Source organism: Nomia melanderi, chromosome 6 (genome assembly GCF_051020985.1).
Source record: "Nomia melanderi isolate GNS246 chromosome 6, iyNomMela1, whole genome shotgun sequence".
In the NCBI taxonomy this organism is placed as follows: Eukaryota; Metazoa; Arthropoda; class Insecta; order Hymenoptera; family Halictidae; genus Nomia; species Nomia melanderi.
In genome coordinates, this window is record NC_135004.1 from 12,454,864 (window position 1) to 12,478,200 (window position 23,337).

Consider the following 23,337-nt stretch of genomic DNA (forward strand, 5'->3'; position numbering starts at 1 on the left):
GGTAAGCAACGAGGAAGCAAAGGCTCCGCAACATCTTAACCCGGCCCCCTTCCGCGGAGTAATTGCGACCGGGGCGGCTGATAATAAGGCCGCGTTTTACAGAATCTTTTGTAGTCGCCGGCTCGCTGGTTGCCCGGCAAAAACAAACGGCCGCGATGAGAGGCGAAAGAGGGGCCGATATTAAACAGTCGCGGAGCGCTCCTTCGGTCTGGTTCGCGGCGGGTTAACGACCGGGCCGGCGAACGATATTGTAGCGAAAGATTAGAGTCCAGGAAGTCCGTGGGAGGACGGCGTCGAACGTTTTCCGCGGAGGACTGTTTATTCGCAGGTGAGAACGCTGGACGAAGGGGGCCCGACGAAACGGGTCGAAAACGCGCAAGAAACTCGTTAGCGCGGGGCGGGAGGCGGCTTTAACGAGCTGTTATTAACGAGAGGGGGACCAAAGTATCCGGAACGGTAACTGGATAGAATCTCGGTTGGCCCGCTTATAAATTGCTACCGTCGGAATTCGCGAGTTCTCTCGGCGTCGGAATTACAGTTCGATCGTTCGACCGTAGTTTAAATGGTTTGTCCCGGGGTGCATTACGGTGTCGAGCGACCTTTTGTCCCGCGGTAATGCGACGAGTTCGAATTGGTCCGCAATTAGACGGCTAAATGATTGATAACTCCGGCGGAAAAGAGGCTGCTCGGTAATCGTTACGCGGAATTACGTCGGCTCCAATGATAGATAGCCGTCAGCCGGCGGGACCGCGCGTTTCCGCCTTAATGCGCCGTCGGAATTATTTCGTTACACCGGGGAACGGCCTATTTATCAAGTTTACGGCCGCGGAGAGCCGCCCGACCGCCCCGTTTCTGTCGCGGAACTTCTGTTTACGCGGCCGGCGCAATTCCGCGAGCAACGGGGCGTCGACCGGCCGTTCGGGGATAAGCTAAATCTGCGGAAAGGTACGGTTAATCGTCGGCGGGCCACTCCGCGCCGGCCTCCCGACGTTTTATGCATTTTAACGGTCGGTTAACGTCCGCGGAAATTTATTAACGACGCGGGAGGCCCTCACGCGACGTCCCCCCGCGGCCGGCTGAATGAAACAACGCGGAGGAGTTACGCGGCGTTGTTCAACACTCGGCCGTTGTACCGTTAACACGGTAATTAGTCGGAACGGCGGGGCAGCTGGTCTTTCCCGATCGGCCGAAATGAAGATTTAATGTCGGGCGCGCCGGAGGAAAAAGTAAATCGGAGACTCGATTTTAATTTCACGGGGGACCGAATGATTTACTCCAATTCCTTGGGGTCGAGCCCTGCCTGGAAATTTGCTGGAATGCTTTTTTATGTAATCAGATCCGGTTAATGGCTTGAATTAGAAACTAAGTAGATTTCGGTCTGACTCTCATAGTCATAAATATGGATATTTCTTTCATGTGAAATTGAGTACAGTATGATTTTTTTTTTCTTTAACAGGTTGACTACCACGGGGGTCACCGATGACCGGAGTATCCAAATTAGAAGGAAATACTTAGAACTTATGGGACAATGTCGAATACAACAGTGGCGTAAGTAACTGGACAATAGTGTAGCGTAAGAATTGTGATACCAAATAATTAGTAATTCTTCCTTTTAATCTTTGCTACGCAAAGAATAAGTGATACGTTTAGCACTGATGTTTTGTCACCGACCGAAGCTTTCAAGTTACAAGAAATTGACTTGGAAGATAGTTAATTTCGAATACAAATTTTTCGTAACGTAAATAACTAGATAATAGGGTAATATAAGAATTTTCATATCAAAGAATTAATAATTCCCGCTTTGTATCTTTGCTATAGAAAGGATAAGTGATACATAAAATGGTGTTTTTCGTCAGCGTGTTAAACATCGTATAAACAATGAAAAAAGAGACACACAGCAGATATTCTATCCGTCCACGGATCACCGACGAAAGGAACAAAACAGCACCACCTTTGAAGACACGTGACTCGAATCACGTTTCGGAACCGCTGAAATTTGTCCGCCTGCCAGACACGTCAGTCTTTCGACGGGCCACGCGGCGCGGACCGCTTTAAACGCGTCTCCACTCGTTGCACAGTCTGTCGGTCGACCGACAACCATGGACAAGTGTCTTCGCGGAAGATCTTTGAAGTCTGCTCCGTCGCCAGAGACCAGGCAGCGCGGCGTCGAGCCGACGAGCACTCTCGTCAACGTCGAGCTCGCCTCTCACCGGGGAGAGACGAGAGAGTATCGCGCCGGGAACGACAAGGAATGTTGGGCACGTCGCCGGTATCGGGAAACGCGGTGCACGCGGCTCGACTCGGATTTAATTAAAACACCGGGGAGCAGCGCGGAGGGCGGTTGCTCGCGTTGTCTAGGAAGTAGCGGGCGCGAGTAATCTTTCCGGGGAGCCTCGAGCCTCCAGGGAACAGCGAGATATTAAAATCTTAGGAAACGGAGACGCGAGTATGAAGCGCTGATTAAATTAATGTTATACAGGCGTAAGTCGGCGTTAAGGTAATTCCAGTAATACACGAAGGTCAAGGTACAGCTCGGAGAAAACTAACACGTGTACGAAAAATGTATGAATCTGCTTTAAGGAATATGTAAGTACGCGTAAGCTTCGAGGCGCGTGAAGTTACGGCTTCTGTAACACGTCAGCGTGCGCGTATTGAATTATGCGATCCGTAGGTTAAACAGATTCGTGCGACTTTGCGAGAACAAACAGTGTTAATCGCGGGGAATTACGTATTTATCGGTACAGCGTACTTCGTACAGATCCATGAAGGATTTCACCTGCCCGAAGTTCTCAAGGCGGAGAACCGCATCCAAGGAATTATTCAAAGGTGAAATATATTTCTAACAAAGCGCCGTAACCGCCGCCCAGCTTATGACAAACGCTTCCACGATTAATGCAGAAACACGAAGGAACACAAATCGCGGAACGGCGCGGCCCGTGCTACCGCGAACTTCTGAATATTCAATAATCCGTAGTCCCGGGCGGTGCAGTCTTTGGCACAAGTCCTGGACGCAACCGGCTACGGCCGCGTAACGTTGTTACATCGCGCGAGTTCGCGAGAACTCGAAACGACGACCGAGATTCCTCCGGTTGGACCTCGCACAATACTTTTTCCGACACCGTCCTTGACCGTACGCCGCAATAAACATGTGGAGCCGCACACCACCTTGGATTTATGGAGAGAGAACGTCCTAGACCCGTCGGCGACGTGTTTCCAGCGTGCGCGGCTCTCGCTGAATTTTTCCTCATTTTATCCAATCCTAGACAATTTCCGGGCATTCCGCTTTCCGGGCTTGTAAATATCAAGCGCGCCGTGGCGTGTCTCGAAAATTCGAGGCTGGCTTCTTCACGGTGACGGAGCCGCAGCGATTCGAGCGGGGGGCGGTGACGAGGGGCGACGGAGAGCTCAATCAGCCTGGAATCTGTGATTGCGGGACCGGGCACTGGCCAAGAGAAAATGCAATAGGAACGTGTCCCGGCCGGAGAAATCCGCAGAACTCGATCAGCTCGCCGGTGAAACATCGTTAAACTTCCTCCTTTTTTTTCCGCCGGGTTTCACGCTTCGAGCTTAAATATAGCATTTCCGACATAATCGTGTCGCCGAGTACACGTAACACGGTTACAGGGGAGCCGCGAATGCATTCCCGTGATTGATTCATTGGTTATCGATTCATTTTTGTCTCGCTGCGGGCAACGCGGGAACGATGACGCGGATGTTATGCATCTCTAATAGATGTACCTGGGGAAAAATAGAGCAGTGCGGTCTGATGCGCGCTTCGTTCTCTCGACCTAGAAAACCTATTCATTATTGCAACGGGTTTCTATTTAATCCTAGGTTTTGCGCGGCGGACTACGGCGGCGCGTACGAGAGGGAACGAAAGTCCTATTGTGACCTACGGAAGCAAGCACAATGACGGCGAGGTAATTCTCGTCTAGACTGATTATCGCGTGTATTCTTAACGAAGTTATACTAACTCGTTTCAATATTATGTCGCGTGTTCTATTTGCGGTGTACTTGGGTCTTGGCATTTGGTCTCATTTGATAGAAACATTCGCTTCAGTTGTAGGAGACTAATCACTTTTCCATTATTTTTGGAAGTTTTTATTTGTAATTCCATTCAGTACCATTTCACCGAGTCATTAATAACGATATTGTAATGTTATCAATATTAATACGCTATTAATGCACTAATATTATTCTCGATATCGTGAATATTCGAATATTATTATCGTTAATATTAAAACATTATTATCGTCATCATCGAGCATTAGCATAAACGAAATATTGCTATCCAATAAGAGAGAAACTCGAACGAGACTATTGGGAGACGAAGAGAGTAACGGTAAAAATAATAAAGAATGCATATGATGTGCCAGAAGAGTTGCTCCTCGCAGTCACGGAAGGTTAACAATACACCATGGCGAACAATGAAATAGTCATTGCGGTAAGAGCTTCTCTCCGGCGATGTAATTTTCAATGGGCGAAAGAGAAACGCGCGTAGGGAAGACGGTCGGTGTGCTCGCCGGTGATTCGAGAACGAGCGGCGGTTGCCTGGGAATCGGAAGACCATCGCCGCGGAGATTTCTGGGTCATCCCCGATACATAAATGCCACTAACCGAAGGGAAGGAAACTATTAACGAAATGCATCCTCCCATCGGCGATCGATTGGCAACTAGGCGGAGAAGAAGCTACGCGATTCGCCCGGCCGTGCAACTCGTCCGTGCCTGTTCCGTGAAATCCGCTCATCCATCTGCAATTAGCAATTACCATAATTCCGCTAGGAAGCTTCCTTTTCGAACTGGGAAATGGCTACAATCTCCTGCCGCAATACACGGTTACATGGGAAATGAATTGGCGAGGATAGACGCCATTGTCGTTGGAGCACGACGAACGAAACAAATTTTTCATCGACACTGTATACGGCAAGCAGAAACACGATGGGAAATTTTTAATAATTTTAATGGTCTGTCCGGTTGAACGGAGATAACGCTCGGAGGAATACTCGGATCGGTTGTGGAACGAGAACAATCGATACGGTTTGAATATTGCGATGCCACAGGGGCACACATAATCTTATTAACACCATACTGGGATATGAGCAGCTGCTAATGAATAACGCAACGTTTAGGGGTTGCGTCTGAATTGGATCTCCCCTAAGTTTCATCTCTCCCTGCCAGAAGATTACGGGAAAGTATAATTTAGCACCCTCCGTGTTCAGACGTATTGATTGAGAATTATCACGCGCGACTTAGTACAAATCGACACGCTTCATTCAGGTTTCGTTTGATTACTGACTGTTTATTCTACGTTTTTTTTGGTCGATTTGTCGAATGTTTACTTCTATAAGTGTACAGTGCGATATACCGTAGTATAAATTGAACATTTATAGAAATAGTCATGTATTGATGTATTCACTTGAGCGTCTACGTTTTTGCCAGCGGAGAATATCGGGTAACAACATCGCGGGGATCAATTTGCAAGTTGTATCAATCCACTTGCTCTTAAATCTAGCATCAAGCGATAACAGTTTCGCAGAATTTCATTCTGCGAAGAGACAAACTTGGGCGCTCAGGATCCGCCGACGAGAACTCCGCGTGACGTCTTCGGAACCATCGCCATTAAAGTCGCATCTGTAATTTAGTTTATAGCGCGGACAGTTAATTACCGTTTGCCGGAGATAATTAGCATCGGGATCACGCTCAGAGATTGTGTTATTCCGAGGCTGGGGCAAGAAGTTCGCGTTTAACGCTTGCGAGGCGTTGATTACGGATGGCTGGATTTATGGCTCGCTGTTTCTTAGACGAGCATTGCGCAAGAGACACGCATCGCGAATAATTTTCCGAAGAGCGGCGGAATTAGCGTATAATTGCTCACCGTTGTCATTTAAAACTAGAAAACTTTCATCAAAAAGAATCCATTAAACATGTATCGCGATGCTTCCCTAAGCTTTCAAAATTTACCTCGCTTAAGCTGAAACTAACGATATTAACGCTTTAACGAACATTTCCAAAGAACGAATAAATATTTACCGCACACTAGACACCCAATTCAAACGCAGGTCAGAATCAGTAATCGATGAAAGGACGATGTTCCCAGTCTTTTGACACGGGATATAAATTAATCGACGATTCTCGATAGGATGGATTCGAAACGATCCTCTTCGAAGTTCAGTGGGGCGAGGAGCGCGTTTCCCGGCGAGGTATCGTTATCGAATCGATGAATGGGAAACTCATTTAGCGAGGAATTCGGGCACGCGACCGCATTCACGGGCGGACAATAAAGACATCACGCGATATAAGTTTAATTGGTACTCGCGGCGGGCACGTTCCAATTACCAGACACCAACGCGACGCCTCGCGTCCGCCCCGATCGCAGACAATCCCGCGACCGACGACGGTCCGCGAACAATGGGACGGCGTTTTGTTAAAACGCGCTGGAGACGGAAGATGGCCGATGGCCCAAACGGTTCGCCGCCGGTTTTCGAAACAGTCTCAAGAACTCCCAAGATTGGCTCGGCACGAGTACCACGAAGCCTTTTAATTTGGCACAATGGCACGGAGGAGCGGGAAACGCGGAAACCGCACGGCGGAGATGTAAGGGACGCTGCCAGTGATTAGTTGGCCGCACAGAATCCCCTATATTCGACACACTTTCCGCTTACGTCCCTCCTCCTACCTCTTCCGCTTCATTCCGCCCTGAATGAAATGCTCGACTGTCGGGTACCACTCGTGGGATACTCACCTGAAACAAAAAGCGAAATAAAAGAAATTAGCGATCGCTCGGGATACACGATTTTCGCGACGCATCACTTCTTTTTATTGTGCGAATAACAAAAGGAACTTTAAAGAAGTTAACTCGAGGTACTGATTTTTATTGCGTAACGAGGAGGCAAAGTAAAAGAAATTATATAGAGTATGTAAAGAAATTCGAGTCTTCTTTCTACGCGAAGAGGGAATAAAATAAATGAAATCGACGATTGCTCCGGGTTCCCTTGATTTTCGTAACGCGTCTTTTTCTCTATTACAAAAACAGGGAACGTAATACGAGGAATCAACGATTGCTCAAGCCTCCTTCGGTTTTCGCGTCACTTTTTTCGTTCTCACGTCCGCGTCGATTCAAATTACCAAACGCTGACGCAATCCTACATCTTTAATTTATGATACGACGCATATGATTTTTCATGCAAGAATCTCTGCGAAAATAGACGTGAGGCTGCCTTGATTGCGCAACTATCATTTACATTAGCTTCTTTTTGCCGGATAGCAAAATCCTTTCATGATCGTTTCACTTAATTAGCTTTATTCAACGGTTCAATCAAACCGAAGCTCATTCGAACTCCTTCCAATAGTCAATCATTCAGTTATCCTGAACACATCTCGCACGATTACATCGAAACATTCCCACCGAAACTTCCAACATCCCCGAAACAACTCGTTCCTCGGTAAAAACCCGTTTACCAACAGACCGCCGCGAAGCCCGAAGAAAAATACGAGCTCCCCGAACACGTATGCCCGAGAAACCAGGCGTCGAATCTCTCTGTCTCCGCGAGTGGTTTATCCACTTCCCGATAAGCGTGTATCGAGCCGGGCGAGTTCCATCTCCGGCGGAAGTGGAATAGCTCCTTGCGGGAATTACACGCGGGCGACCGATCATTTTTAACTGTCGCCATAATTTATCGCCTCCACGGGCTCCTTTAGAGTCAACGTCCGCAACGACACCGGTTCGGCATCTGTACACGTCCGAGACAGGTGTGGCTGCTTCCTAAAATCGTTCGGAACGTAATGGTCCGATGGAGGGGGGTGAAAGACAAATCGTGTATGCGAAAGGAACGCGAGTGGAGAGGGTCTCGAGTGTTTCAAGTTGGCAAGCCGCGAGGCAGCTTCGGCGCTTTCGCGGCTCGAGTGCCACGAAACCGGCGGAAAAGGCTTCACGGGGCGCGGGCGGGGCGATCGCTCGCGTCGCTCGCCTCGAAGAAGCCAGACCGAAGTCAGCGATTCCTGTCCTCGCCGCAGACTACCGACTTATTGCTCTCCATCGGCCGGAGCCGCCCTCGGAATGACCTCCGAGCTAGACGCTCCCCCTGTTTCCTCCCCGAGAGGGCTGGTTCCGACATCTGCTCGAGTCACGGCGATCCGCTCGATACGCAGATAAAAATGATACCGCAAGGACTCCCCCTTCCGGCTTTATTTTTCGCTCGGCTCGTTAACACCGATTCGACCGTGCACCCCTGGCCGATAAATCGCCGCCGTACGCGCTGCCAGCGCCACTCGAGGAATATTTTCGATGGGCTCAGATTCGGCGATGTGTATGCGGGTTAAGAGCCTTTTAGTCGAACCGCGTAACCGCCACTCGTGGACTTCGTTCGCGTTTCATCCGCCGGGCGCTTAGGAAATTTGCGGTGACCCGTGGTTCGGTGAAAAGCGTGGGAAATATTTCCGTTGCACGCTTTCAGTTTTTTGGCAACATCGGTCGTAACCACTTTTGTTTCGAATATTGAAAGAATTATAATACTTGGCTGCATTGTTTTAGTCGCAGTTACTCCGATAGTCGGCCCGCATAATACGCCGGGGACTTGTACACAGGGCCGCGGCGCATTGTCATTCATGAATCTCGAGACCTCGCGAACTTCGAAACGAGAAAACTTGATAAAGAAGAGCAAAGTAAACTCCACGGCGGATTCTCTATCCGTTGTTCGTCTTTCAGGCAATTATTAGGAGGTTGTGTGCGCGAGACGACGATGTACTCGCTAGTATCAACGTTTTATGGAAACGATATCGAGCGTTCACGGCGGAATAGCTACGTAATTCCGAGTTCCGCGAAAGAAACGGGAGAAACGCGAGAAATCCAATGGACTGGTAGCCGGAGGAGGCGGCGCAAACGCGGCCAGAATGATTTCCATAGATTGTCGGCGGATCTTTATTTTTTCGCGCGGCTTGCCGCGAAAGGAGGCGACAGAGGAAATCCACCTTGCGTAAACACGCTTCAAAGGACACTCCGTGGAAATACACCGGAGCGCGAGTTCCGTCCGGAGGAAATTTTCTCGAGGAAGCTTTCCACGCGTAGCGAGCAGGCAATCGATCATAATCCCACCCTCGACCGAGGACGACGGAACTTCGATAGAATTTCCAGAGAGTCCGTGAAAGCGTGGATCTGATATCCCTGGCCCTATCCCGCTGTATCCGGAGATATCTTGGATTCCATTGGCCACGAAGTTCGGCCTCGATGAGCTGGGAATAGAAGATCGGCCACTGGGAATTGTTTGCCGAGGGTGAAGAACGCTCTTTGTTACATCAGAACCGGCAACTTTTTGTCTGCGAAGATGAACGACTGTGATTTTAATGCGTTCGCCGGCATTACAGGGAATCCTTCCGACCGAATGACCAAAATGAAGTTCGTGGAGCTTCAGAAAGTTAATGCTACGGAGGTTGGACTCTCTTCGAAAAATGTATTTACTGAAATCATTGAACAGTAACACTGGAACTACCGAATTCATCCATTTCTGAATTGTTTGTTCAGGTTTATTATAAAAACGACGAAAGCTTCTCCGAGAAATTATTAAAGAAATTAACTTACTAACTCGCAAATTAAGTCATGAGTCAGTCGAAATTTGAGTAGCTGTACTGTTAGAATTCCTAGAGAAAAATTGAAAAAACCAGTTTGAGTGTTCGGTAATTTTAGTGTTAATCTAGGGCAACTGAATATTCGAAAAACACCGTAATCCCATAATAACAATGCCAATATCCTTTCCAATTAACACGTTCTGTTCCACGTGTACCATTTATTACACGTGCAATGTTTATAAGGAAACATTTCTTGCGAGACATGTGTCAAAGAACAATGATGCACCTCGCGAAACAACAAAAACGTAAAGAAATACCAAAATGTATAAAAACTCAGCAAATCTTGAATGTAATTCACTCTATCACTTAAAAAGTCAGTGCACTTTATTACCAAGGTATAACCGTAATTTCCGGTGGCACGGAATGTGTTAATGCTCGAGAAAAACAACACTGAACTAAACTCTGCATCATCGATCAGCAATAAAAGACCTGGTAACCAATAGTAGCCGAGCACAATAAGACAATCCTGCTGCTCGTAGCGAAGGAAGATGTCCTCCAGATAAACGTCTCCGGACTGGACGCAGCTGGAGGAATCTTCCCCGTGATGCACCGCATATTAATTCGCGTTCGTGGAACTGCGACGCAACGAAACTCCACAAAGGCGAACCCCCGCATCCACATTTTCCCGAGCAACGAGGCTGGAGTGGTCGAACGAGTACCGGAACCACTCCCGGCGTCCGAAAAAAAAAGCACTCGAGGAGAACAGAAAGGAACCGCGCGCCCTCGTCGAAATATTCGATCCATATTCAGTGGGTGCATTATGCGGATTTGCATTCCAAAGACAAAGGGATCGGCGCGACGGTTCTTGTTACGCGGGGGGATGCGCAAAACAAGACACCCCCGCGAGCTTTCGGCGGGCTGTTGCCAGGCGGCCGAGATTACCGTTTCGACCGGGGATTGAGAACAGTTAAGATATCCATTTAGGTTCTTAAATCAATTATGCAAACCAGAAGATATCCATAATTAAACCTTTGCACTCGAGAGGCGACTCTCAGTCATCATGTCATTTGATACAACAAAATTACAAACTGTCCTGTATAATATTAAGTTTTCTACGATGAAGTATTTATATAAAATAGCTTTGTTTAATTTACGTATGTTTCCTCAGTTCATTTCTAATGCAAATCTTCCGAGTGCGAAGGGTTAATATGTATTCATTCCGTAACTATTACTTTCAATATCAATTATTATAACAGCAACGAACTACAGTCAACATAGAATCAGCAGTAATAACTAATACAAAACCAAGCCCCATATAGTACCAATACTCTTTCGATTCATACTCCTATTCCCTCAATTTTCATAACTGTCTCAGCCAGAGCCGATGCACAACAGTTCAAAACAGTCCCATTGGAAGCCATTTCGGTCTCCAATTCGAGCCCACTTCCGTCTAACAGGATGCACGTTGGATCCAATCGATGGAAGGTCCGCGCGGCCAGAAGAGGATTCGTTAAACGACGCAAATCGTAGGAAGCGGCCGCTCTACCGCATTGCGAGACCGCATTACCGAGCAACCTGGTAACGCCCATAATTCACGGGCCTCTATAACCACGGCCTGGCTCCGGTGCACGATATTCCGGGTTGTAACGACGTGTTGGCGAGGCGTGCGGAACACCCAGTCCTCGTTCTGCCCCGTGCACCGTTCAGACGCCGCTCGGCCGGCTCTCTTTCGAAACAATTACGCTGATCAACGACGGAGATCGGCCGTTCGAGCAGGTTCGCGGGCGGTCGGTCCCGTGCCAATCCTGATTCCCGGAGACCGTCTTATCCCCCACGCTGCTCCCTAGCCGTGTAATCCGCTCCGGATTGTGTATTGAAGTCGGGACGCGGATTGCAGGATTTGTTAGAAAAACAACCGGAGCTCCTCCGTCCACGGCGCGCTATCGCTCGCGATAACGAGACGCTGACGTTTTAATTTAACCCGTTGCACCGGCTACACTGCTCGCGCTGATAACACTGAAATCCGCGCGTAATTTAAATTGTTTCGAACATTCGCAATTTACGATTACCGAGTTAACCGTTTGATTTCCAGCGGGACAGGAACGGATTACTGTTCCTAATAGTTTTAATCGATGCTGTAACCAGAAGCTCGTAAAATGCACAGCTGAACAGCGAAGCGGGAAACGAACAATTCCTTTTCCGGAGATTTATGTTCCTTTTTGGCGACGGCCTGGTTTCGCGGATGGGCTTTTAGATATCCTTGGTTGGCATGGAGAGCTCCTCTCCGTTAAAACGCTGGGGCGTCCAAAGTTTCCGAAGGTACGCGCTGTAATTTCGCTTTGTGCTTTAGGTACGAGTGACGCAATAACGTGTTTGTGCAGAATATATTTTCCTAATGTTTAAAGCGACGTTAGATATTGAAGATCGTTTATTCCGAATGTTTTCTTCGTGAAATATCACTCTTTTAATGAACTAGACGGTAAAAGTAGTCTGTCAGGAGTTAAAGTAAATTACTTTATCCAAAATTAGTAGGATTTTAAAGGATTAAAGGAATAATAGTTACGATAATCTCAGTTCCCGAAGAGAAGCAGAAATGGAAACTAGATCAAAGAATTCACCGCGAGAACTCCCGTCGAAGTTGACGCAGTCCTCCAAGCGAAAACTGATCTTCCGCGGGTGAAGAACTTCGCTACTCCGAAAACCTTCGGATAATACGTTGAAAATTATTTGCATTGAAATAATCGTGAAACGATGCGCGCCCCGAGCGATTCGTCGTCCACGATGCTATTGATCCCCTCGGCACGCGCGTATCGCTCGGTCCCGCATAATCCTCGCCGAGATTACGAGCCAGAATCGATACGAGAACGCCGGACACCGATAGAGGAGAAAAAAGCAGCGTTTATCGTCGAGGAACAGCTCGTCCATGGAGATATCTTTGAAAATCGGTGCTCGGAGCAGCAGCCTCGAGAGAAGACGCTTCGGAACTTCCCCTCGACGGGACGAAAAAGGAGCGAAACGAATAAAGAATCGTCGGTTTGCAACCCGAGAACGGATCGCCGATGAGAAACTCGAGTTTCCCGACCGCGAAAATTGAAACCGATTCGAGGAGGATTCGCAAACCGACGATCCCAGCGAAAAGGTTGCAACGACGACGAGGAAAGAGTAGGAAGTTCGCGTTCCGGCTGCGTCGCAGCCTGGCCGCGACTTTTCGTGTGCCTCCGCGGAATTGGGCCAAACAAGTATCGATGGCACGGCAGAAAATTTCGCAGCGGGACGCCGAAAGTCGGAGAGCCGCGGCCCAATTTCGCCCCTATCTGGCTTGATCGAGTTAAACGTCATATCGAAAATGATTTGTTTCGTCGGACGACGGTACCCTCGATGGGGAAGCCCGATTCCGATTTTCGAGTCGGTTATGCATGGCTTCGAGGACCTGGCTCTGGGTCACCGGGAAACCAGCAGCGGAATTAACACGAATGCCGCACGGTTCATAGAGCAAAATACACAAAATGGAAGATATAATATTACATCAGTTGATTGAACTGTATTGTCATAATTTATAATATAGTATCATTATTTATAATATAGAAACGTTTTCGAATAATCGTCGTTTAATTAAGTGAACTGTAAGTCGATCTGGTTGGGTCACCGGTGACTCCAATGGAATTCAACGTGTTAACGGTGGAACTGCCGTTTAATGTCTATTTTACGAATATTGGAACGATGGAAATGCTTTTGCCAGATATTGCAAAATACATTTGTGTACGGATGCAGCAACAAGCTGTAAATCGTAAGAAATGCACTTTTCTAGGTTTTAGAAGAGATAAGTCATTCGAAGTGTATAATAGTTCTAGTGGCAACCACTTGGCTTCTGATCCCTCCAGGCGACGGACGCAACGCGTCACTGACAGAGAATCGCTTGTCAACGCTACGAGTGGTTACAATTTTATTCCTGCCTTTTAGTACCGTTTTGGTTTGATCACGGAACTCCTTGTTACACTTATAAATAATTCAGCGTCTGATCCTGGAACTAGTAGTAGGATATTGTAGCTTTGAAGCTGGCGAAGTCTCCGGCGTATCGTTCAGTATGTATGACCGAAGTAATGTACCAAGCTCATACTGAGCACCGTGCTATGCAGCGTCTTTCGGGAAGAGTAAACTCATTGTACATGCTATCGGCACGTCGAAATCTATTCGTGTAACAAGCCTAGACAAATGTTTCTCTGGACGCTGACATCCCTAAAGAAATCTAGAAAATTTCATGCATCAATTGTACCTTCAATATTAGCAACAGTGAATCTTATTCGTCGTATCCAAAAGATAACTTCGTTTAGAAAGTGTACATTGGTAATGTTTAAAACCATTGCGGTCGGAACACACCTTTCAAAGATGCATCAGTGGATCATACGAGATTAATAGGTTCCACGAAAGCGCAGCACGAAGATATTATTTAACGTACTAATTTGCTGCGAGTCGGTCAAGTGCAGAGGCGTATAAGCGCGAACGGTGGAGGCTGAAGGAGGCCGATAATGGATTCACTGTCGGCTCGGGGAGCTTTGAGCCGTCGGCCAGCCTGCCGACCCTTTTGTCGAACGAAATTCTTCACCTCCGCTTCCAGGAGCGGCTCGAATCCTCGGGGAAGGACGAGGGCAGAGGCCCGCTCGAACGGTTCCCCCGGAAAGCTCGATAAAAGGGAGGAAAAGTCGTTGGAAGTCCAACAAAGAAGGTGCCGGGAGAAGGAACTTCGGGGTCCGTTCGCTCTCGCGGTAAATCGCGCTGTTCTTTCGCAAACGAATACGCCGTGGAGACGCCAAAGGGCATCGCGGAGTTGATAAAAGGTTAACTGCCCGTGATCCACGCCTCGTACACTTATCGCTCCGCTCGCTCGCTTCCGATGGCCAGTGGCTTCACCGGACAATTCTTCGAGTGAATTCACTTATAGCGACGAATGTCGGGGATCACTGCTCTTTTCATAGGTCTTCGAATCGATTCGAACGTTCGGTATCAAGCTCTCTGTCATGAATTCCACTGCTCATCGGAATATTGTAACATTAAACGGACGTCTTACTCGGTTGTAGTGCATTGCACTGAATAGTTAACACCGAACGTACCACGACCAGTCAAATGACCGGTTTTCAAATATAGTTAAAGATAACTTTACATCAATTTTTATGTTGTCCAGATTAATCAGTTTTTCAACTTTTGTCTTTCCTTTCGCTTCTGTTTTCGCTGAGAAAAATTTATTAAGTTGTTTACTTCTATTTTGTAACCAGTTTGATCAGTTACGATAGGAATAGGTGTATATGAAGTGTCGGTACGTTTAGAAGATTCCTACGATTAACTTGGGAAAACGTGATTTCCGAAGTATAATTGCGTTAATGAATATACTCTCTTTCCAGCGTATTCTGTAGGAGGAAGCCTCGTGACGTATTCCGGCGTAGGAAGTTTCTTTCACCTCGAAACAGAAGGATCGGTGTCAGTCCGTCGCGGTGAAAGCTTCCGCGTCCGTCGGGAGTTCGTGCCGCGGTCCGTCGAAAACTGCGTTAATGGAGTAAAAGCCTCCGTGTGTTTGGCCGCGTTACGCTACTTCGGGGCCGAGGAAAGCCCCGGAAACGTAGGCAAACTCCGTGAATACGTGCTCTCCGGGAGTTGCCAGCCGGTTTTTCGAGCACGGCCACTCGCGGCGTGCTCGAGTGCGCGAGGAAGGCAAACAGTCCGGTCGCAGACGGTGCCAAGTTCTTGCCAGCGGCCCGCCTAACCGCGTATGCCATCTATCATCACCGAGGAACGCCGTGTTTCCCGCGGAAACTCGTCGGAAGAATGAAAATGCGCGGCCGCTAACTTTTCGGACGCGGCTCGGTCGACCGTTGTTTTTCTCCGACGAGCATTACCGCCGGTTTAATTTAATATCCCTCGTTAATTACGCAACCGACGTCAAACACAAGATGCAACGAATGAGTTTGCACAACTGCCTCTGCATTTCCCTTAACGCGGTTAGCGATCGCACGCGATCCCCGGACGCGGCACAGAAGAATCAGTTTTGTTTCCATCGAGAAATTATGTTACTGAAGTCATTTGGGTCACTTTGCGTCCAATCTCCCGGGCAAATTTTACTTTCAAATCGATTTATACCTGCTCCTTTCATAACATTATTAACCGTATCGAACAGGAGGCCAGTAATATCGTTGGAACGCGACGCGGAAAGCACTTGTTTCGTTGCGTCCCTCGATCATTGACTGCCCCGTACCATTTACCCATAAAATAACTCGTTCCGCGTGCACTCCTGTAGTAGCGATACAAAGGCTCGATATTACTCTATCGCAGAAAATTACAGTGTGCAAGATTATGAACGTAATTCGACGTAATTTCTCTCGCGAGATGCATTCCATTAGACGGTGACCGACTCCGATTAATTATTCGGAACCGATGCAGCAATGCGGTGAATTATTCATTGGTAAACCTAACACGATTACCTAATAATATTTCTATCGAATGTACTATTCGACGTAAGAATATAGAATTCCACGTGATAGCGAATGTTTATCCTGAATCGAGGTGTACATTAGAAATGCCACTTCCGTTCTTTAATAATAAACTGTTCATAGCTTCACGTGGAAGTCAAAATGAATTCATCGAAACAGAAACTATTAACTAGCATGCACTAAACATCACTCAACCCATCCGCTGCCAATCACGAATACGTTCTTAACCCTTTGCGGACGAAGAATCTTTAAGTAATTAATTAAATAATTAGACAGAAAAGAAACTATATACCGATCTCTTGCTGTTCAAGTAACTAAATCACTTGCAACTTAATCTTCCAAACCCGAACATTTCATGTCGCCTAAATGTCAAGGTTCGTCCGCAAAGGGTTAAATCGGTAGACACTGAAAAGTAGAGCCGAGCTGAGGGAAGTACCTTCGTCGCCAGAAGTTGAGGAGTTGTCCTCTGGTTCAGGCGACGATCCTGGGGACACGGGAGACTGCCTGCCGACTCTCGAGTCTGACCGGCGGTACTCGAATCCTCCGGCTGTCCCCGATCCCCTGTTGTCTTCGTAGAGCCGTCCCTTTTCGGGGGACACGGACCGTCCGTCCCTCGAGTCCGTCCCCGAATACGAGCAGCCACGCTTGCCGTCCCTCGCCTCGGGGCTGCCCACTCTTTTCCCAGAGTCGACGGGCATCGCTGAACGTTTCCTGAGGATTCCGTGACGGGAATACGTTTACGTCTCGTCCCCGTCTCTCAAGGCGGCGTTGAACGGCCGGTTCGATAGTTAACGGGGCCCGATCGGACGGAAACTTAAATTAGCCGAGGCGGAATCGCGCGCCTCGGCCAGCCCCGCGAACGAACTATCGAATTTCCGGCACGATGACTCCTTATCCTCCGATCTTCGCATCGCGTCCGGTACGCCGACCGTTCCACGAGAAACGATTCGTCGTTATCAACGCGTTCGCCGGGGCGATTCGGATTTCAAGGAAAGTGGATCGTGATTGCGCGATCGGACGATACTCCGAGAATTACGAGCTGTTGACTTTTCCGATGACGCTTCTCCTCGGGTAATCGAGCCGCCGATTGATACCAGCCGGGGCAGATAAGACGCGTCCCGAGATCCGTGATAGAACGGTGTCAACTTTGTTACCGGGGATTCTAACGATTGATTTATTATTAGCATCGATGGGAATATCTTCGATTATAGACTAGGCTTATATCGATAAGAACTCGATGTATCTCAGACGTAGCGTATAAAGCATCTATAAAAAGCCAATGCCTCGAGCAATGAAACCAGCGACAACATTGGAAATCAATTCGAAATTCAAACATTCCCATCGAGGGGGCAAACATCTCGACTTCCCTCGAAAGTGGAAGATCTGACAGCGCGCGTTCCCAATTGACCGCGCGGCCGCTTCCGGCGAGAGACACGTAAGATTCGAGATGAAACGCAACAGGAAGTCATCGTGCAACGGAGGAAGCGTATCGGTTCGATCGTAAACGTACTCCCTGGAGTCGCCTGAGGCGGTGGGCGATCTCCTTCCGGTATAGTCTCGGTACTCGGTTGTCGTTCCCGACGATGTCTGCTGCGGTGATCGTCTACCGCTGGTCCCTGATTCTCTGGCCTCGTGGCAGGCGTCACGGACATTTGCCAAGTCAACGTTGGCAGTAGTCTTTGCTTCTTTGGCGGGAGATGGCGGCGGAGACGTTGGTGGCGATGGTGATGGACTTCCTGCACGACCAGAACTGTAGCACACGGCTGCCTTCCGCAGAGTCTCCCTGCACAGCTCGGAGAACATGCTGCCTCCCCCATGGCCGTGGCCCTCGCGGACCACCAGCCGTTCCTTTCCGATTCTTCTACGTCCAAGGACCCCTCTCGCCGCCCCGAACTCTCACAGTTTCCTCGTCCCTTTCCGCGTTCACCGTTCACTGCCGGTACCCGTCATCGTCGCGATCTCTTCCTCGGAAACCCCGTGACTCGCGGCGCCACCGTCACCGGAAATACTCGCGTCGCACTACATCGCTCCTCGCCTACACCTAAGGCAGCCGGCTTTAATCGAGCATCCATAAACGGATCCCGCCGCGACCGAATTCATTTTCACGGTAGCCTCGAGCGACCGTTCGCGATGACCTCGACGGCCCTCCTCTTTTGAACTCCGCGGAGGATACCATCCTATCTGACTGTCATTATACAATGGCTCTTGCACTACTGAAACAGGATACCTAAGCGACACCAAGTTGAAAGTACCCGAAAAAAGGAACACGCATTCCTCTTTTCCATCCCATTTCGCAACCGTCGAAATTAAAGAGGAAGGAACTTGCAGTTTTACGAAAGTTCGAACGCCTCTAGAGGAACAGACAATAAAAGTAATGCAGGTATCCGTTAAGCGGTAACAGACGGGGCCAAGACAGACGCCGAGCCGTCGGGGAGAGCGTGCGCGCCAAGATAGCGGGGAAAAAGTTCACGTAGAGGGTGGCGCACTCGGATTTACTTCCCCAGGGTATGGCTACAAATTCGCCGGGGCGCACTCGGCATAAACACGTTTACGCGGAGCCAGGATAAGCGGCCGGCCGATCGGGAAGAGCGAGTTCGACCCGCTTCCATAAAGCACACGGCGAGCGTGCCGCGGCGCGAGGCACGATACCCCGATGGGGGTTGGTGTTAGTTACCGAGGGAACGTTCCGTGGGCCGTAGTAAAAACGTCTGGCCGGCTGCCAGCCGTTTGAAAATTTACAGGCCGCCCTCGGCCACGACGCGAACTGTCGTGAGCCACGGGGCCATCCTGTACGGAAGTCCATCGCATGGCGTCTCGTTTGCATTATTCCGGAGTAATTCCGGCGATGGCTATTAATTCGACGCCCCGATCGAAACAAACCGTGCGCCGGTGTGTCTTTGATCTTGCGTTACCCTTGCGGGCCTGATCAGCTGAACGATGGCCACTTTTAATCTTTGAATGCACGGCGACTGGGGAGGAACTTCGGGGGAAACGAATTCCGTTGATTGCGACGTGGAATAATGTTTTGTTGTGATGATCGACACTAATACAGGCATTTTTCCTATCGTAGTCAACGCGTTGTCTGTTATAATGGTCACCGGTGACTGGAGCTTCCAAATTGCTTAAATAGAATTACAATAATAAAATTGAATGAAAATATTTATAAGACGAAGAGCTAGCGTAATAAGAGTACCGTACTAAATCAGGAATAATTATTTCTAATACCATTCTCCCTTGTTATAAGAGATTATTTTTTATATAAAACGTTCGAAATTCTCGTGGCAGTCAACGTGATAACTGACTACAAAATAGAGATAAGATTAGATGATATTTAGTGGAAAGAGAAGGATGAAAATTGAAAAACCAATTAATCGGAGAATATAGGAATTGGTATGAAATTAAACGAACAAAAGAAAACGCGGAATTTTAGATCCTGGTTCCCTGTAGGGTTAGTGTTAATATTTGAGGTTAACATGGATTAACGTAGGATTGAATGTTTATTTGTTATTCGTAAATAGAAGTTTAAGTCCTAAGTTAGCGAAGAAGATTAACTTTATTTGCTCTACGAAGATGTATACTGAACGAAGACTCTAAAACACTCTCTAAATGTATAACGATGGAAAGTATGAAAAGGCACTACTCGACAAAGACCTGCCTCTGGTTGATTTCGACATCATTGTGGAACGTTTCGAATTTAAGTAACGGAGGGAACATCTTTGAACCGCAGTCTATACCTCTTTCCCGGAATTAGCAAGGACGATGCGACTCTAGAGCACGGAGTCCCGAACGACATTGTGAAACTTTCGAGGGAATAAATACGTATCCCGAATCCGGAGCAGCCGCTGCGCAAGCGGACCTTTAAGAAAAACCGTATTTGAATTTCATTCGCCGGATAAAACTGAACACGGAAAAAGGGGCCACTGTGTTCACCGAGCGGCTCGAATGGGGATGATAAGGTAAATATGTGGATATCGGGGAAGCGAAGGGTCTCCGGTGATGGATGGACGATGTCGATTGTTTGCCGATGAAACAGCTGATGGACAGGTTTAAAGTGGTCCGCGTTGGGAGCGGGTGTTGCCAATGGTTACGACACTGATTAGTTGCGTTTAGTTTCATTCGCGTGGTCCCAATGCCAAGAGAAACCAGATGCGGTTCGCTCATGGGGAACGCAATAACATCGGCAAGATAGATTCGCGTATTCTCCAGAACAAAAGCAAACCTCCAAGTTAACCCTCTCGGAAGTTTTTCACTAGAAACATTCGACACTTTCCGGTGTGACACTATTCGAAACGAACTGAGAAAACGTACGTCAATTAAGAAACAAAGCTATATAAATATCTCACGTATTGATGCATCGTACAAAACTTAATATTATATACACTTTGTAATTTTGTTGTATCAAATCAAATGACTGAGACCTCTCGAGTGCAAAGGGTGAAACTCAACGAATAGAAAAGCTAATCAACTATCATGTTACCAAGGCATTTAAAGTATAATCTTACATCACGAAATAAATCGGATGAACGCAACTGAGGAATCAATCCCGAAGTAATCTGTTGAATAAACGTATCACTCTCGAGTAGAGGACAAGAATGAATTTGAATCCGCAATAACTCAACCTCCGTACTTTATCTGCGTCCCAGCCGACGGAATTGCAAATGCGCTCGAAGTTGAGGCGAAGAAGGGAAAGCCGAGCCTCCCGACACCATCCATCGGGAACTACCAAACGCGATCCTCCTATAAATAAAATCGCCGATAAAACGAAAGGTTTACGACTACCGCGGAAACAAAGGTTTATGTAGCATGTCTATTAGAACCTCCCCCGTAGCATCGGTAAGGAGAGCGCGAGGAAATTTTTACGACCGGCGCCAAATACCGGAAGTGGCTCGTACAATCCGCCGGCGAGATAATGCCGCCGGCTAATCAGGAGACAATGTACCGATGGAAACGGAGACGCGAGGCGTAAAGCGGTCACAATAAGCGTGACGGGCATCGAAGCGTTATCAGCCTGCCGATAAACGTCCGCGGAGAACCGGGCATCTGTGTCGGGTTGCCACTTGCCCGGAAATTCCCGAGACAATTAGCGGTTGAACCTCATCCGGTCACCGCGGGACACCGTGCACCAGTTTCGAATCGTTCGAGGATACCTCGACGCGAAATACTCGAGATTCTCTAGGACTCTTTGGCGTCCGGACGCTCGAAACGTCGAAGTGTATCCCCTAATCCTTAAGCTGAATAACTTACTGCCCAACGTATACTTCGAGGAAACCTGAGAAATCGAGATTAACCGTTCGAGTCCCACCGGTTTTTGCAAGAACCCACTCGAAAAGTGTCAAGAGGCCCGATCGCGCTACTTTCCTTTCGATTTAGAAACTGAACGACACTTTTCTATATTTAAAACCAAATTTTAACCCTTAGCACTCCAGGTTGTTTTGTAATCTATCAGCAACTGCAATTTTTATAGTGTTCCTAGCGAAAATGAAAAATGCTGTAACATTTCTTAGATCTTTTATTTTCCTTCTCGGTGCAAAGTTTGGAAAATCTAATGATTTTAGAGTAGTTTCTTTAAGATTTATTAAAATAGTTAATACTATAACTGGTGCAATATTGGAGCTTACAGGGTTCAAAGGGTTCAATAGCGCGATCGTTACATTTCTCCAGTTTTAGGTAATAAGAAAAATAAAAATGAATAATTAGAAGAATTAAATAAGCTTCATCTGATTCTACGAACCGATACACTTTTGAAGAATGTAACAGAGAAGCGCCATCGCGCCGCTTGGGGCTCAAACGGTTAAGATTAAGAATCGTGAAATTTATTCGAAACCTTCACAAGCACTCTACAAATACAATAATCTCAAAGGAACTATATAAATCGAGACTCTAATGCTGAGGCAAAATTGAAGATTAATTCATTAGAGATGACAGTTCTATAACGATGGCGAATGATAGATGCTCATTGCACTGCAAAGATTGAACGACACATTAAGAACGTACAAAATGGATAGCACAACAGGAATACGCCACTGGATACCCAATCTCTATCATCACTGGATAGCGCGAAGTGCTCCGTAAAAAAAGTCGCGACGTTCCCGTTGGCTTCGCTGCCAGGAGGATCGGCAGCGCGTGAAACAATCATCGGATTATCGCGTCCCGATGCGGGCATGCTCGGCGAGGATAACGATGGATCTCTGACCGGTCGCGCTTGGCACGCTCGCTTCCAGATACGGACGGCGGATGCTGGCCCGCGCCCGGACCAGTGACCTTCGCGACCTAATGGAAATCCCCGATTCCAGTGGATTGCAGCGTGTAGCTGACGTCGATGACACTAGTACCATTGCCAACCGCTCTGCGACTGTTAGATAGGCCGCGGACTCTATCCGAGACAATTCGACCGCAAATGTCAACGATTCGAACGGGTTACGAGGAAATTGCCTCTGGATAACTCTTTCTCTTCGGGGAGGCTGGCTGCAGATGCGAAACGTCTGTTGAAGTATTTGGTATTTGATACGAAGCGTTGGGTCGGGAATTATGGGGTCAGGAATTGGCTGATGTCCGAGGGTATGGATCGGAGTTTGTGTAGGTGAAACGTGCAATGGATAATATCAATGACTATAATGTTTATCGCTGATTATAACCTGATTAGAAGATAGGGTGATTATGAGTAGAGAGTGATCGAGTTACCGAGATAAGTGTATTGCAGAGATTAAGCTATCTGATGGTTCTGCTAGTTTGTATGCGATTTAATATCTTAGAATTTTGCTACACTGTGTAATTTGTCAGAATGTAGTGATTCATATAAAAGTAGCAATTCTCTGGAATTCTTGATGCATTCTGCTTAACAGTTCGCGTCAATATCTCTAAAACCATGGGGCGACACGGCAATAATCGCGAACGGATATGCACCGCGCGCAGGCCTAACAATAAGAGCATTTTCAGCGATTCTCAATTTAACTAAATAAACGTATTATCGGAATCCGACGCGCTAATTCGATCCGTATCAAATCGTGACGCTGCTCGCGAGTACGAACGGAGTAACCGCGTACCGCGTGACCCGTTCACTGGACTCCCATTGCCAGCCAGGTGCACGCGCACTCGGATGAACTTCGCACTCGATTTTCTCGAAAGCGAGTCTCTCTATGAAAATTCTCGTCCCGCGTTTCCCGGTCGCGTTTGCAACGGAAATCCCCGTTAAAAAGATCTTGCGGAATCAACCCGCTAAGTGGTCGATCGGGAACAGTCCCCCTCTGTGCTCGTTCGACACCGTTATTAGCCGACGTGGGTACGTTGCCAACTGGAT

The 23,337-nt window shown here is 47.8% G+C and overlaps 1 protein-coding gene across 32 annotated transcripts in view; it reads right to left on the minus strand.

The window, feature by feature from the left end:
• The window catches only part of LOC116427961 (uncharacterized), a 293,655-nt gene that overhangs the window by 51,613 nt on the left and 218,705 nt on the right, over window positions 1-23,337 (minus strand). For 10 of the 32 annotated variants that reach the window (XM_031978919.2, XM_031978917.2, XM_031978918.2 and 7 more), the window contains exons 2-3: window positions 17,551-18,081; window positions 16,477-16,751 (exon numbers count right to left, since the gene is read on the minus strand). The exons of the other annotated variants lie outside the window; for them this stretch is intronic. In XM_031978919.2, coding sequence (XP_031834779.1) covers window positions 16,477-16,751; window positions 17,551-17,843 — 568 coding nt within the window. In that variant the 5' untranslated portion in view covers window positions 17,844-18,081. The remainder of the gene's footprint in view (window positions 1-16,476; window positions 16,752-17,550; window positions 18,082-23,337) is intronic. 32 annotated transcript variants of the gene reach the window in all.